This window comes from Podarcis pityusensis, assembly GCF_964106645.2.
Source record: "Podarcis pityusensis genome assembly, chromosome: 1".
Lineage (NCBI taxonomy): Eukaryota > Metazoa > Chordata > Lepidosauria > Squamata > Lacertidae > Podarcis > Podarcis pityusensis.
Genome location: NC_138028.1, coordinates 111,656,018 through 111,671,623, shown reverse-complemented (window position 1 = coordinate 111,671,623; position 15,606 = coordinate 111,656,018). Strand labels below are relative to the sequence as shown.

Sequence of the window (15,606 nt, the reverse complement as noted above, 5' to 3'; positions counted from 1 at the left end):
TTCTTCCCCTCACTTGTTTGAGGGTGAGCTAACATAGTACAGGGCTATGCTGCTCCCAGCTCCAACAGGAAATTCTCCAGAGAAGAAGAGTCAGAGCAGCTAGATAAGATGCTCTTACGACGTCCTCCCTTCTTATGATGAACTTGTCTCCCATTCATGTAAACTTGCTTCATATTGTGCAGCTGTGGAAGCATGACCAATGGATGGTGTTTGAGTCTTGGCCAAATTCTGACCTATCTTTTCATGTGTCTCTTTTGCCCTGGCATCCTATTCGTACTGTGAGTCAATATATTTCAGCTTCCTAAAGAGCAGGTTTCACTCTTGAAGAGACCTGCTAAGTTACTATGAGAAGTGTTAACCCTGTAATTGAACTGATTTTGACCCGAATTTAGCATGGCTTACTACTAGGAGTCTTATCTGTATGCTTGCAATATATCTAGCTACAGTTCCATAGGATACATAACTTATTCAAGAAACATGAAACAACATGTTTGAGGAAAGCATTGTAGAAATGACGACTTGATACAACTTTATTTTTCCTTAATTTATTTCCTCACCCACCCCTGCAATTTTTAAAAACAATCAGCAAAACAACACTCTGTCCTCCTCAGATGTGGTTATAGCTTGGCTTCGTGCTGTCTGAGTCTAGTTTACATTTCAGTAAGGAATGACAAAAAAGAAAACTGTACAGGACACTTTCATTTTCCCCCTTCACCTTTTTTTGAACATTTATATATATGTTTATAAAAACTTGATTAGCAGCTTGGCTGGCACCCCCACAACCCCCTAGATAATACTTTTCAACTAGAAGAAATGCACTTTTAGACAATTACACTAGATAAAACAATATATACAGTTTTGACAAATAAATACATAAATACAGCCATCTGTATATAATGGTACATTTAAACTTCAGATAATGTCAACAAGTTTTCTTAGTTCATTACCTTTTTTCCTTCCTAAATTGTACTTCTCTACATGACTCTATAAAGGTTTAATCCCAATAAGGGGTCATCTAATCCACCAAATCTTAATGACTCTGGAATCCTCCAAAGTCGCCCACTAAGGAAATCTATTATTATATAGTTCTTCAGAAGATAAGACTTCTGAAAGCTTATTGGCAACATGTGCTTTGTCCATTCAAATTTCAACAAAAATCAAACATGACTTTGATTCGGATGTTGGTTGCAATTGTAAAAAAAAAAGAGTGGTTTGTTCAAAAGTAACGTAAGTACTTATTTTCCTCAAAGATTTTTTTTTTAAAAAAAAAACCCAGTAGTTGTTGGTTCTTTACAATCTCTCTGTGACCAAATACTTCCAAGTAACAGGACTTGTATGCAGGTTTCAGGTTCCAAAATTGGTCTCCCTTTGCTGATTTAACCCCCCTCCCAAATTTGCTCAAAATAATTAAGAAAAGTATAAAAAACCAGTTATTTTTAAAAACTTCTTGTACATTCAAAAATCAGGGCACTCATGCTTAAGGCTTTTGAAACACTAAGAGATAAAAAGCCTGTCGCAGCTCCATGCAGAACAAAATGTTACATTGCAAGCTGACTCTACAGACATATGCAGTGGGAAAGAGAATAAATTGATTTAAAATATATACAACACTTTCCGTGATGAATATTTACAGATCTGTCAAAGAAAAAGAGAGAGAGAGAGAGGAGAGAATGCTAAGCATAAATGCAACACTGAGGGAAATTTCAAAATCTCTTGACTTAGGAAGATCTTATTTCTTCACTGTTGAAAATGTGTTTTTCCCATAGTAATCTTGCCATTTTTAGATTTTTTCTTTAAATAGCTGCTGGATTTGAACTTAGATTGCCTTGTACTCTTTTAAAACACTGATTACATCTTGATGTATTGCTAATTGTGATTCAATACTGCATTGAAACCATATCTCTCATATATATTCCAAGAATAATTCATACGGTAAGCCAACATACTTAGATATTTTATAGAGCCTGCCAGCTTCTCTAAGAATGAAATGTAGGATCCTATGATGTGAAATGTGCAGTTTGTCCTTCCTCCTAATGAAAGCACTCCTGTGGAGGGTTTCATCCAGCCATTCCCTCAAGCTGAGCATTTCATTCGTCTCTCCATGCCCCTGGTTTTCCATTTTTCTTGCCAACAGACATTCAATCATCTGTGGCTACTGAGGATGCTCACTGGACTCCCTTTTTTTGCCCTGTTTGTGGGTGTCTTAAATATTTTTAAAAGCTTGAGAGTTCCTTGAGATATGATATCTCCTCCTTATTTCTTAGTTTTGCCACCAATTCTGTTGAAACGTACTGAGTTTGTTACTGGAGGGATTCATGATATGGCCACAGACCAGCAGGGAACCGGTTTATATGTTACTCAGTCTATACATCCCCTGCTATTTCCGAATGATGAGTTTCCATCTGTGCACTTTAATATCTGCAAACATTCTCCATGTGACATTGTTGTCATATGGTGAGTTTTAACTCACCATGTGACAACACTGCGTCACATCTCACAGTGAATGTTTTGTTGACATTACGGTCCAAGAATGTCTCAGGCACAGGTTCAGTAACATCTCAGTCACTGTGAGTTTTCAGTCCTGTGTAATGCTGGATTGCAAATTGCTGGCCACCACTTAGTGCCTGTGTGCTAATGAGAAAGCAGCTCTCATATAAGAAAACCAATAAGAAGTGTCAGAAAAATGCTGAGGTTCTGCATAAGCTGTTAATCAAGCCGAAATACAGGAACTCTTTAACAGCCACTACAGAATGCCTTCCAGCATGTTGGTAGTAAAATGTTAGTCAATCTACACAAAGTACCCAAAGATGAAGTGATTTATTGAAGCTGTAACTTCTTTGTGATCTGTAATGAGTTCCACTTCTATCCTGAGACATTCTTGGGCATCAGTGCAACTGGTCATTGCTTATAACTAACGCTCACCATCACTGTCACTATTTTTTATCCTAGTTTGGGTTGTGTTACACAACCAGTAGGCACACCGACATCCAGTAGTTCCTTTACAAAATATTGAGCAAAGGTATCAGTTCTTACAGATTATTTGCACAGTACATTAAATGCATGCTGCATACTTAAAACATACTTTCTAAAATAAGTCAAACTATCTTAAAAGATAGAACAGATTTTACACTGGTATCTTTGTCCTGTAAGTATGATAAAAATGTATCTGAATGTCTCTCTTCCTGGCTAGAGAGCAGCTTTCATCGGATGATGCTGGTCTAGTGAAATGCTACTTTCCCTACTACATCCTAAAGCTGATGTATGCATCATGTGAACACATATCAGTGTCTGATATAAAAACTTCTTCTCTGCAACGTTTGACCTGTGACATACGATAGGCATTTCACACATTGAGCTATCATTTGCTATTGCAGTCATTTGGGGGCAAGTTAAAGAGAAGCCCTTTTCAAGCATTGACCATGAATGACTTAAAGTGGACACAGGCACAATCCCTGCCCTTAATGTCCTCATCCCCACAGGAAACCTTTGCACATTGAGTGTGAAGTTCAGAACGAGACTTGCAAGTACATTCAGCTGAGCATGCTTAGAAATATCTGCATGATGAGAAATCCTGCATTGTTCAGATTCCCTATCAAGTGGAGATTTCTAAGCATTTATTTGCCCACTCAATGTGGGAAAGTTGAGGTGATGTACGTGGGATGGAAACACTGAGTGAGCAAGCCTATGCACCTCCTAAATGCTGTCTCCCTCCCATGTTTCTCGGATGCCCAACTAGTCCTGAGCTTGTTTGCTGCAGCAAAATCCAGATGCTTTGAGCATATCAATTCTGAAGAAAGCCCCATCTGAGTTCAATGGGACCTACTCCCAGGCAACTGTATATAAGATTGCAGCCTAAGTGATGACTAACTTCTGCTAGTTACTCAGCTACATGAGTAAAGAAAAAGCGCCTTGTATGTGTTATAACACTGTGACACCAGATGGCACTGTGGAGTTCCATCTTTCGCCAATGCGATTTCCCCCTTTGAAGTGTACAATGCGTTTTTCTGAAACAATTTTTTTGATGTGTCTAGATCCAGCCGATGTCCACCAAGCAGCCACAAGCGTGTGTGGACTTGCTTGCATTTTCTAGGACTGATATGGGAAGTCTCTACCAAACCGACATGCGCAGCTACCATGTGATATTAGAACAAAACACCTTTACATCTCTGATATTAGATATTTAAAATTTAAACTCTATTGATATGCTGAGATGTGCTCTGTCCATTGCCTGCGCATATTCTCTTTGCCAGTAACGCCATCTAAGTTAAATGGAAATTGTTAATTACTTGGCCTGCTTTTATTTGCTGTTTGTTCAGCAGTTTTAAAATTCAGATTTATTCCCCAAATTATTTATCAAATTTAATATAGTTATGTGTGATCAGAAGTGGGCTTATTTTTCTTTGCTGCTATTTTTAAAATTCCTTATTTGCACAGCAGGTGTTCTGTGCTGTTATACTTTTTAGTGTGGATTATCACCAGCATGAATTAGATGGATATGAAACTTTTCTCTCTGCTTGGGCTAAGGAAGCAGGTATGTGGGGTTGGGCTGGAAGTGGACATCTTCCTGGAATCTCTTGACAGAACTGCTGTACTCTGTGGCATCACACAAATGACACTAGCGTTCAAGAGAAGGAGGGAAAGGAATAGGTGGTTTTTGAATGTTCAACTTGAGACACTTTTGTTAATTTCAAATCATGAGGCAATCATAATGCCACTGCCCTTTTGCTTTTTGGCAAATGCAAGGGTCAAATTTTACATGACACTGAGCCACATGCATTGTTTACTAGAGTGGGAGATGTGTTTGTGTGTGGCATGAACCTTTCCCCCTCGAATAGTATTTTAAGCTTAAGGGGGGAAAATGACCCCCAGCTGCTTCTTCCACTGCCATGGGAAAAGCAACAGGGGATTGTTGATTTTTAGGGAAAGGCATTGAATGCAACAGGGATAGAATCATGGAATGGTAGAGCTGGAAGGGACCCTAAGGGCCATCTAGTCCAACCCCCTACAATGCAGGAATCTCAACTAAAGCATCTATGACAATCTCTGCTTAAAAACCTCCAAGGAAAGAGAGTCCACATCCTCTTGAGGGAGACCACAACCTCCACAGAGGAAGCTTCTCCTCCCATGCAGAACTTCTACCACAGATTGAAGCATCAATGGCAGGTGAAAACAACAAATGACTGAGCATCTGTAATAGATTTGCTCTAAATCTTTGAGTAGTATTTCCAGCACAAACACTTTCCTTAGTAAAAGAAACAAAGAAAAAAATGAAATGGAACCTGTGCTGTGTAGGGGGCTTTGTAATATTTTTCTTCCACCCTTTATTTCAGAAAATATCTCCGGAGTCCAGACTATTAAATATGCATCAAAAACGTTCCAATCCCCTCAACTAAAGGAGAGCATGCTCATTAGTGTTTTAACGGACCCTGCCCCTGCTCAATCGTAACTTCTGAATTCACTTGTGGCACATAGGAAGCAGCAAGGGGGCGGGGAAAGGAGGTTGTTAACAATATTCCATTCAAACTATGTGTTGTGTATGAAGAGCAAAACAAGCTGAGGATTTATCTGCTACTCTTCTAAGTGGAAATAAATTATCGCCCATTCCAGGGGTACTAAACTGGTGCCTTTCAGATGTTGTGGACTCCAGCTCCCATCAGTTGCCAGCCAGCAGGGCCCAATGATCAGGGATGATGGGAGTTATGGTCCACAGCAGCTGAAGGGCACCACATTGGCTATTCCTGAACTACTCCTTCCAGAGTGCCCTGTGGTTCTGCTGTCAAGAAAAAAGTAAATCAAATAGTAATGAGATGGCCCATAAAAAATACTGGGAATGGTCCACAAAGTTGCTTTAGTTCAGGAGTGGGAAGGTTTTGGCATCCTTAACCACGAGCTGGTATCCAATGACACCTTGAGGAACCCAGTTTCCTTGCCACCCAGCTTGAGTTGCTGGTAAATTTAGGAAAGATTTTGAGTTGAGTCCACTGCTTGATTTTGTAACAGCAATCTCTTTGTTTTTTTAATATTGGGTATCACTGTTTTTAATTGACCTAGCGATGTGTGTGGCTTATTATTACGAAGTTGTCAATGTGTCTGTCAAATGATGATAACTGCTGGCTTCAAATCTAATTACTACTAGTGTCACTGGGAAAGGCATGCAGGGAGTAATAAACAGAAAGCCCTCCCCTTTCTATTGGTTCTCTATGTAGCTCTTAGGCCTTTTAATTATGGGGAAAAAACTAATTATGCTTATATCTACAGAATACAGTGCTATAATTCCTATGGGCAGCCTTTTATAATTGAAAAAGCACTTAGGCTCTTCGAAAAGCAAAGTGCCGTAACAAACGGTTTTTAACACTGAACTAGTGAAAGTGTCGGCTGAGGATTTGCTTCCCTCCCACAGCAGTTACAGATGTTTTCCAGTTAACTTTTTGTTTTATTTAACAATACTGCATATCCTTAATAATCATGTGATCTTTAATTCTGTGTCTACAAATATAATAATAAAACAGAAAATATTATTTTGATAAATGGGCATGTCACCATCTGTATTAAAACTGCAAAGTTCTAAAAGGTTCCTTTTTTGCAGTTTACATACTGGAGAAATTTGCCTTTTGTAAAGAATATAATGTAATGTAATGTATTTTGGCACGCACTTTTTGTTCTGTATTTTAACATCATCATCATAATCATTATTGTTAGTGTATTTTAAAGCCTTATGTTGCATCTCAGTGAAGAAATTGTGCATAGTGATTTTTTAAAAAATAAAAACCCTGCACCATCCCATTTTGGGGTCTGTGTTTTAATCTCTAACAATGCATGTCTACTCAGAAGTAAGTCCAGTGGAATCCAGTAAGGCTTACTCCCAGGTAGGTGAGATTAAACACTTGCTTCCAAAGAATCCTCTGCATGGAGAGAGACTCCTGATTTTTCTTCTTCTTCCAACCACAGCCCCATGTTCTGCTTCAGATCAGGAGGCCACTAGTATTTAGGGGAAGGAGAGGCTAATTTGAAATAGAAGACCATAATAAAACTGCTTAGCTTTCCCCATTCAAATCCATCTCAGTGAGCATAAGCTCAAGAAAGAAAGAGCTAGGATTCTTGATCTTTCAGACTGCTTACCCTTGCCTTAGAGGAGGGTTCCTATTCTGGAGGTGTAATAGGAATAGATTACACAGCATCTAGCAGTCATTTGTCCCCTTTATGCAATTATGAGACTGGCCAAGACAGATGTGACCCTACCTTTTTTGACAACTGCGTTATGTGGTCTGTAAACCAGAAATCAAAGCCGTAAAGAAGAACAAAAACAAAACAAAAAATACAGAAGATCTTCCCCTCCCGAAAGTTAGCATCCCATTTTCCAATCAAAAGACATCCATTTACTCTCTACTCAATTAATTTTTGTGTGTGTTTTTTTTACAAAAAGCATTTACATCTGCAAAGTGTCCTAACACCTGAGGTGCTTCTTGCTTGACATGTCATTCCAAATCCTGTGCATTTCCTCAGGTGATATCTGATGCACTGTGATAACGCGCCGGTATCTACATAGGCTGTAGGCCATCTTCCAGTGATTAAAGCCACTGTTTTGAAAAGGGTGGATGCCCAGCTTCCGCAGGCAAAGTCCCACGTACACATCTTCAAGATGAAGAAGTCTTGTGTGGAGGGAGGTTTTGTAAATCATCTCCGCTACATCCGCTGAAAAGATGTAGCCAGTGCCCGAGCAAAATGGCGGGTAGTTACTGTCAGGGTACAAGTCCCTAGGCATGTACCACTTGCTACGGACATCTCTTATTGGGCCTCCGTTGATGACGTAGCCAGTGAAGTACCTCCGCCTCGGCTTGGTATTGGGTTTTAGCAATTTGTAAATGAGGTTGTCCATATTCACGAAGATGTCGCTGTCCGTTTTCATGATGTACTTGGCTTTCGAACAAAACGTCGCCACCCACCTCATTCCCATCAACGTCTTCAGAGTCAGGTTGTGATAGGAGTCGATGAAATCCTCCACGATGATGTCATGGAAGATTTGACTTTCTTGCTCCACCATCTGATTTAACACGGGGTCTGTGTTTTTCCCCAGGAGAAAGAGAGTGGAAATCTTAATACCTTTGAAGTTGTTCTCGTCTCCCCACGTCTCCCGAATGGCTTGCCTGGCATCAAATTCTTTGTGTGTGGTGCTGATGAGAATGACCAGGAAGGGGGCATTCTTTTCGCATTTCTCCGGCTCGTTTATGAGGAAATCAAATGAGTGAGGATTGATTGGCCGAGTCCTTATATTGCCGAAGGAGACATTCTTTCTAGCTATTGAGATGGTGCGGAAACTTTTGTGGACTGTGTAGGACGAAGTGGGTCGTGTTATACTTAAGTACCACAGAGCACTTGCCCAGCAAACGACCGTCAAGACATACAAACAGGAGACTTTTGAAGCCATTGTTCATGGAGCTCTCCTATTCAGCAGAACAAATGAATAGCCTTGCTACCTCTGGCATCTCCCACAAGGGCAGCATGTTACTTTCCAAGCCGTAAAGTTCGACGCAGAGAAGCAACTTGGAACGCATTCATGGAGCTTAGAGAAAAGGTTTAACGTCTTGAGGGGCGTTCCTTCTCCTGTGTAGTCCCCATTCCTTGTGGCAACGTGCTATTTCTGAAAAACATGAACAGAAAATGATTTTTTTTGGACAGGGGCTGGTTTATGTTGATGCTAGCAGCAAAACATTTGAAATGCTAAATGATACCGGTTGAAGGTGTTTTAAGGTTTTGTGCAGAGATAAATGAATGGTAACTATTATCAACAGGCTTGGTCACGACTGTAAGGAAGCAAATAAAGCAAATCATTAACTTAACATGGCAAAGCAATGCAGTTCACTTGGGTACTTTGATATTTTCAATATCGCCTAGCAATTGGGGTAGCCCATCTAAGATCTTCAGCAACAGGTCACAAATATCTATACTGATGTCTTTCTCTTACAACTAGTTTTGGCAACCCGCCCCATCCCATAATTGGCTGACCTAACATTGATCTGAACCATATGAAAATAACCCTTTATTGTAGGCTCATATAGCACAAAATATCAGCTGCCTTCTGAAGTTCAGGCAGCCCCTCACTTACCCAGGGGTTACGTTCCGAGGCATCGTACGCATTGGAAATTGCATATAATTGAAACCCTTTGAAAAAGCCTGCAAGCACCCCACTCTGCCCGTTTAGTGATGTTTCAATGACGACTTTATGACATTTCCGGGTCACTTCTGGGTTCAGTGCAATGCACATGTAGTCATGCACATATTGTATGCACATAAATAGGGGGCTGCCTGTATTGCATATATTTATATTTGTCCTTTCCTCAGAGTTTAAGGTGACAAACACTAAAATAATCAACACTGAATAAATATAAAAAGAAACAACAAGAACATGGTTCAGCAGTCTGAGAACTGATGATACCCAGTTACAAGCAATGCCTGGTCAAAGTATTTGGTCTAGGTTCTCCCCAAAAAACTTGGTGCAAACTGTACAGATAAGGGCTTCAGTAGCATTAAAATACAGAGACCACTAAGCGGGGCATATAAGGGAGGCTTCATCCTGCCTCCTCTCTAAGGACCTGCTTTAGGCTGGTCAAAAGCTTTCTTCCTTGGCAGCCTTTTGAACAATAAATGGTTGCCCCCTGTTAATTGTTTCTTGCCAGTTGTTTTTGAAGGTTCATATTTTTGTATTTAACTTTGCTATACTTAAACCTTTGCTCTCTCTGCTGCTTTTGTACTTTATGGCTGCTTTACTCTATTGTGGTCAAAACCTGACCCTCAAACTCAGTTCCTGTTTTAACGTATGTGAGTTGCTGCCTTGCGTTCACTGAAGAATGGCGGGGTAAAAGTGTTTGAAATAAATAAATGGAGTACCATTTGCTACATTTGATTCTGATGGTTCTGCTGTGGGGTACCTCAGGCCACTATTAAATGCTATTTAATATCTATATGAAGCTGCTAGAAAGAGCCAGTAGGAGATCTGGGGCAAGGTGTTATTTGTACACCGATGATGTTTAGCTCTATTTCTCCATTATATCTGAGTGAGGAGAGGTTGTCTGGGCCCTGGACTAGTGCCTGGTTGGGATGGTTTGAGGGGAAATAAGCTTAGCTTGAATCCTGGCAAGATAGAAGCACCGTGGGGAGAGTGGTTTCTGTATCAAAAAATTGGACAATTGCCAGCCCTGAATGGGATTGGTACTGTTACCAGAAAAATCCGAGGGCTCCCTTGGACAAAAACAAAGACACCAACCAGGATAACTTGGAGCAAAACAGCAGCCTGTAGGCTTGGCCTTTATTGAACTGTTGCAACAGGGTGTTCCCCTCACTTGCAGGAGAGAGGAAAGACCCAGAAAGATGGTGTGCAAGACCTTATAAAAACTTTTGAAATTCCCATCCTCTAGGTCAAGCCCACCCCCAGAAACATCATGCATACCTTACAGAAAGGAGGGGTTGACATCATGCATACATTACAGAAAGGAGGGGTTGACATCATGCATACATTACAGAAAGGAGGGGTTGAGGGAGGAGTTGTGGTGGTAACCTGAGTGTCCTGTCACCTGGCTGGTTCCTCCTTTCCCCCCGGCCCATGAGTCACTTCCAGGAGACAAAGGGGAGTTGGCAGTTTCCTGCCCCCAGAGGGAAGATCTGATCATTGTCCTTTGTTTCAGTCCATGCTGAATCCACTCCCATATGCAAGTTCTTTGTGATCTTGATGGTCTTCTGTCTAGGACCATCAGGGTTGGCATAACAACTGGGCAGGGCTCCTGTGGATGTGCTGGGATGGTGAAGGGATTATGGCTGACCAGAACCAAGCCACCCCCCTTTGATAGTCCTTGTCATATGGAGTAAAATAAAAATGGAACAGTGCAAATCCAATGTATGGTTGATTTTTCTATGAATTTATAACAGAAGTGTGGCATATGTAGTGTGTGAGTGTGAGTGTGTGAAGTTTGTACAAACTGAATGATTGGGGTGGGGGGTTCCTGCTACAGTACACAGTCTAATAGTGCTTCTGGACCCCCCTTTTCTCAGTGGAGGTCCAGATAACCTCGGTGGCTAGAAGCCCCTTTTACTAGCTGAACCTGGTAGGAAGCTACAAGTGTTCCTAGACGGGGATTTCTCCAGTATCCCCCCCCCTTCTTTTTTAATTTTCAAAATGCAATAAATGCAACTAAAAAATGCTGGTAATAAATTTCTGTGGTACTTCAAATCCCCTACAGTTCAGATTTTATATATATATATATCATTGTCCTTTGTTCCCCCCCCCCCCCCCCAGATACCGTGTCGTACTTTCAGAGTGGATTTTTTTTTAAAAAATTTCTTCCAGAGGCATCTAACTCTTGCACTTCTCCTCTCATTGCCTTTAAGAAATTGTTCTTCGAACTTCCTCGGATTCCGTGTTGCGCGATAGGTCGCCCGTGATTACATCGATCACATTCCGCTATGGTAGTAACGTGGAAATTGCATCCTGGAGAGATTATAAACTGATGCAAATAACACATTTCACCTTCAGTTGCCATAGCCACTGTGATTATCTCTCATCACGTATGTGCCATGCTCTCCTCCAAGCTTTCTCAGCGAGCCTCCTTCCCTCTATTAAATCAACTATAGTGTTTTTCGTTTGATGGAAACTTTACCACAGCAACAGACAGGGACCCCCACCCCCATATGAGCCCTCGGCGCCTTTCTTTTTTGGGCAGGGATGTCTTTCAATGCTATTTAATGAATTCTTCATTATCTCTGCAATAATGCTACTGACAATAATTGCCACCGGAGCCTGTTAAATTATATTGTAGTAAGGAGCTGTTTCTCTGCTCCTTGTCTTAATCTTAAGCCTATTCTTTCTTGTAGTGTTCATAAAGATGCTTGTGGCGTGGCAGCCTGGGTTGTGACTTTCAGAAGGGGTGACAATGGCCTTGGTGATATAGAAGCCTCTTGGCGGAGCAGCGCAGCTTTCAATTAATCTGTGTCAGGATGAGAGGAGCTAATACTAATATGATGGCTCAAACATCTGAAAGCATACTTACAATGTCCGGGGTGTTAGCTCACTGAACTGAATAATGAATCGGCCTCCTATAACTCAACAAGTTATCACGACAAACAATTTAAAACTTTGGCATTTACTGGGCAAATTTCTAGGAGAAATTTCGAGCTTACACGTCAGATTATCCACACAAAATTATCCAGGTATTTCTAGTGCCTTTCAATCCAAGTTCAGTTATCCACATTTCTTTTTTAAGTCATTAAGAAAATTCATTAGCATTTTAGCGCTAATTACCCGCGGCAATAATTTTGACAAATCCCAGCTTCCTTACTCTTGGCCAAGCCATTTGTGCCATCTTATTAATTGTCGTCTTATTAAAATCACTCACTTTTGATCTTGCTTCACTTACTATTTATAGTGGCACACTAACTGTTTTGGAGTTGGTTTTTTATTTATTTTTTGCATGCTGCCATGTGATGTCATTATTCAGCAAGTATTCCAGAATAGTGTTCTTAAAAAACAACAGCACAACCCTGCTTTTCCTTCTCTACCACAAAAAAATCTGATACTTCAAGAAAGATCTGGAATGGCTCTGTGTGTGGCATTATTCTGGTTTTTGGTGAGGAGGGGATGGGGGTTGGTGGATGTGGTTTGGGGGACGCCTGTTTCATGCCACTTCTATTCGACTGGTGTGAGTTGTCAGTTTGAGAGTTCAATTCCGAGGAGAGTGGTGGGAGTCAAAGTACTGCCCATGACATCAATTCTTTGGTGCAGACAAACTTTCATCAGAGCAACCAGGTTTGACGTACCTAAGGCAGACACATCTTCCTCTTTTAATCTCATATACTGCACACCCACATGATTAGAATTCCTGAATGCTAGGCATTAAATACGAAAAACAAACAAACCCCAATAAAATGGCTGTCCACAAGTGCAGACATAACTACAGCATTTACTGGCTGAAGGAACATGAGGGTATGTAAAGGGTGGGACTTCGGCTTTGAAACTTTTTCCAGCTTGGGCACAACTTGTCAATTGTGTGGAAAGTAAAACCCCACACTCGCTCTCTGATAACAAGGGCATGTGATCAAAGCTGCAGATACAATTTCACTCCTCAAAACATCACAACAGACAGCAGTTATACAGCGGTACCTCGGGTTACAGACGCTTCAGGTTACAGACTCCGCTAACCCAGAAATAGTACCTCGGGTTAAGAACTTTGCTTCAGGATGAGAACAGAACTTGCATGGTGGCAGCGGAAGGCCCCATTAGCTAAAGTGGTACCTCAAGTTAAGAACAGTTTCAGGCTAAGAACGGACCTCCAGAACGAATTAAGTTCTTAACCCGAGGTACCACTGTACCACAATAACTGGTAAGTGCAGACAGGCCTTTCAAAAACTTTGGGTCCAAAATCAACTACAGATCCTCCAAGTGTCCCTATTTTCCAGGGACAGTCCCAGATTTTCAGAAGCAATCCTGGTTTTTGGTTTGATCTTGGAATGTCCTGCTTTTCCTTAGGATGATCCTATTTTCATCAGAGAAATGTTGGAGGGTATGCAACTATACCACTACAAATAACATAAGCAGAAGGCCCCCTTGTTTGTAAAAAAAAATAAAATAAAATGGCCAACACCACTTCTCCCAAGAGCAATGCCCCACTTCATGAATATTTTACTTAATTATTTTGAAACTGAGACAGAAAAACACACACCCATGATGTCCTTCCAAGCCACACATAGGTGCTGGCTCCCTGCGGACCTAGATGCCCGAGCACCCACAAAATTCCCCATGAAGGGGCCGGGCACCCAGACATTTTGGTGCCAGGGCCACTTCATGGCACCCACAGACCCAGGCACCCACAGTTGCAGGGCCAAGCTGGCACTCCTGAAGCTGCGTATTTAGTGCAACAGATAGTTTGCATTGGAGCAAAGGCTAAAATAGGGTTGAGGGCCACACACTCTCACACTTTTTGAATAAGCAGAAAATTGAGCACCTAGAAGAAATGTTTTGCATCTAATAGTCTGCCAGCATGGTTCCACTAGTGCAATGGGATTCTCCTTCCACTGTGTACCCCCAAAATCTTCTTTAGAGGGAACTAGAGGGGACAGGAAAAGAAGTTCTGTTGTGTGCATGGAAGTCCCTTATGCCAATGGTCCATTCTGGTTTAGGACTAAGGAATCTACTATATATAAAGAAACAGCAATCAGAAAATCATAATAACTATTTTCATTATTAATAGAATTTCAGTTGTATTCAGTATGATGAATGCAACAATGGCAATGAATAGAAGAATCAGACACCTTAATTTTTTTACCCATTAACTTCTATTCTTTGAAAATAATTGATCATGGAAATCATAATATCTCAATGCAGATGTCATGGAGGGCATTTAATGATGTTAATTGGCTTTCTAGACTCAGGGACAATAGAAAAATCATGTACCGTTTTGAATATCATAATCTTCAATGAATTCTGTTTGAAGCAACATACGTGACAAAATTGCTTAGAATAAAGGTCATCAGCACTGATCCTTTTCTACAGGAGACATCTTTGATTAAACTCTGTTCAATCAACAGACTCATATTCTAAAATATGTGATTAATCTATCATTTCATAACCCATTAGGATTTTCAGTCCAGACATTGTGCAGAAGGAACTGAACTCTTTGACTTTTTATGAAAATGAAACATCTGAGTTTTAGCTTTATAAAGGGGAAATTGGACAGCAATATGAATGTGCAGCAAGAATGTGTAATAATCTAAACAGGAAGGGAACCTGAAATTCTACCTTTTTTGTAACAAAAAAGAGATTTTTTTTAAAAAAAATGCTTTTTAAAAGAAATGATGTGTTACAGATGTAAACATTTTAAGTGCCAACAGATACGAAGCAGCAAAATATTTTATAATGTTTAAAATTGTGACGTGTAATTATAGCTTTTTATCAACATAATTCTGGAACCTACTGAAGATATATAACACAAGGTCTCTAAACTTCCAGTTACCCACCACAAATAAAAGCAGACATAAGCTACACAGGGAACATGCCCATCACAACATGACTGAGTGCTCTCTCTCTCTCTCCACCCCACCCTAATTTCTAAATAAAATTTTAATATGCTGATTCCTACCTGGAAACGATTTCTAACCTGCAAGCTGTGTTCCTTAATCATGAACATGAACTTACTCAGGCCAACTAAATGTGTGAATTCTGCTTGCTGGCTTCACTGCAGCAAATGTTCAGCCACTGTGTGAACAGAATGCTGGACTAGATGGGCCATTGGCCTGATCCTGCAGGATCTTCTTATGTGAGCTTTATATGCAGAAGGGTCCACAAGGCATCACTCGCTCCCCTGAGATGCACAACATTCTCATCACTTTCCTTAACCTTTGATGGGGAGCAAATGGCCAACATTGACTCCAGTGAAAACATTGCACATTTGAGGCAACCTGAACGTTTGCTTCTTTATTTGGTCTTTGTTCTGCCCTCTGTCACCTAAGTGTCCTCGGTTTGACTCCCAATTTCAAAAATGAAAAGAGAATATGGTCAGCATAGAACAGTGATGGGGATCCTGTGGATCCCCAGATGTTGGAGTACTCCACCTCCCATCAGCA

At 40.7% G+C, this 15,606-nt stretch overlaps 1 protein-coding gene and 1 long non-coding RNA gene across 8 annotated transcripts in view; both read right to left on the bottom strand.

Moving 5' to 3' along the window:
- Positions 1–1,264: 1,264 nt before the first annotated feature.
- The window catches only part of B3GALT1 (beta-1,3-galactosyltransferase 1), a 332,737-nt gene continuing 318,395 nt past the window's right edge, over positions 1,265–15,606 (bottom strand). For all 6 annotated transcript variants that reach the window (XM_080972706.1, XM_080972702.1, XM_080972707.1 and 3 more), the window contains one exon: positions 1,265–8,638. In XM_080972706.1, the coding sequence (XP_080828832.1) occupies positions 7,445–8,425 (981 nt within the window). In that variant the 5' untranslated portion in view covers positions 8,426–8,638 and the 3' untranslated portion in view covers positions 1,265–7,444. The remainder of the gene's footprint in view (positions 8,639–15,606) is intronic.
- LOC308462822 lies at positions 10,271–10,985 on the bottom strand. 2 transcript variants are annotated; one of them, XR_013979373.1, is made up of 2 exons: positions 10,478–10,985; positions 10,271–10,444 (listed from the first exon to the last, which is right to left on the bottom strand). It is a non-coding gene; the product is annotated as an uncharacterized lncRNA (long non-coding RNA). The 2 variants fall into 2 exon arrangements; XR_013979374.1 differs by having other exon boundaries at positions 10,511–10,985.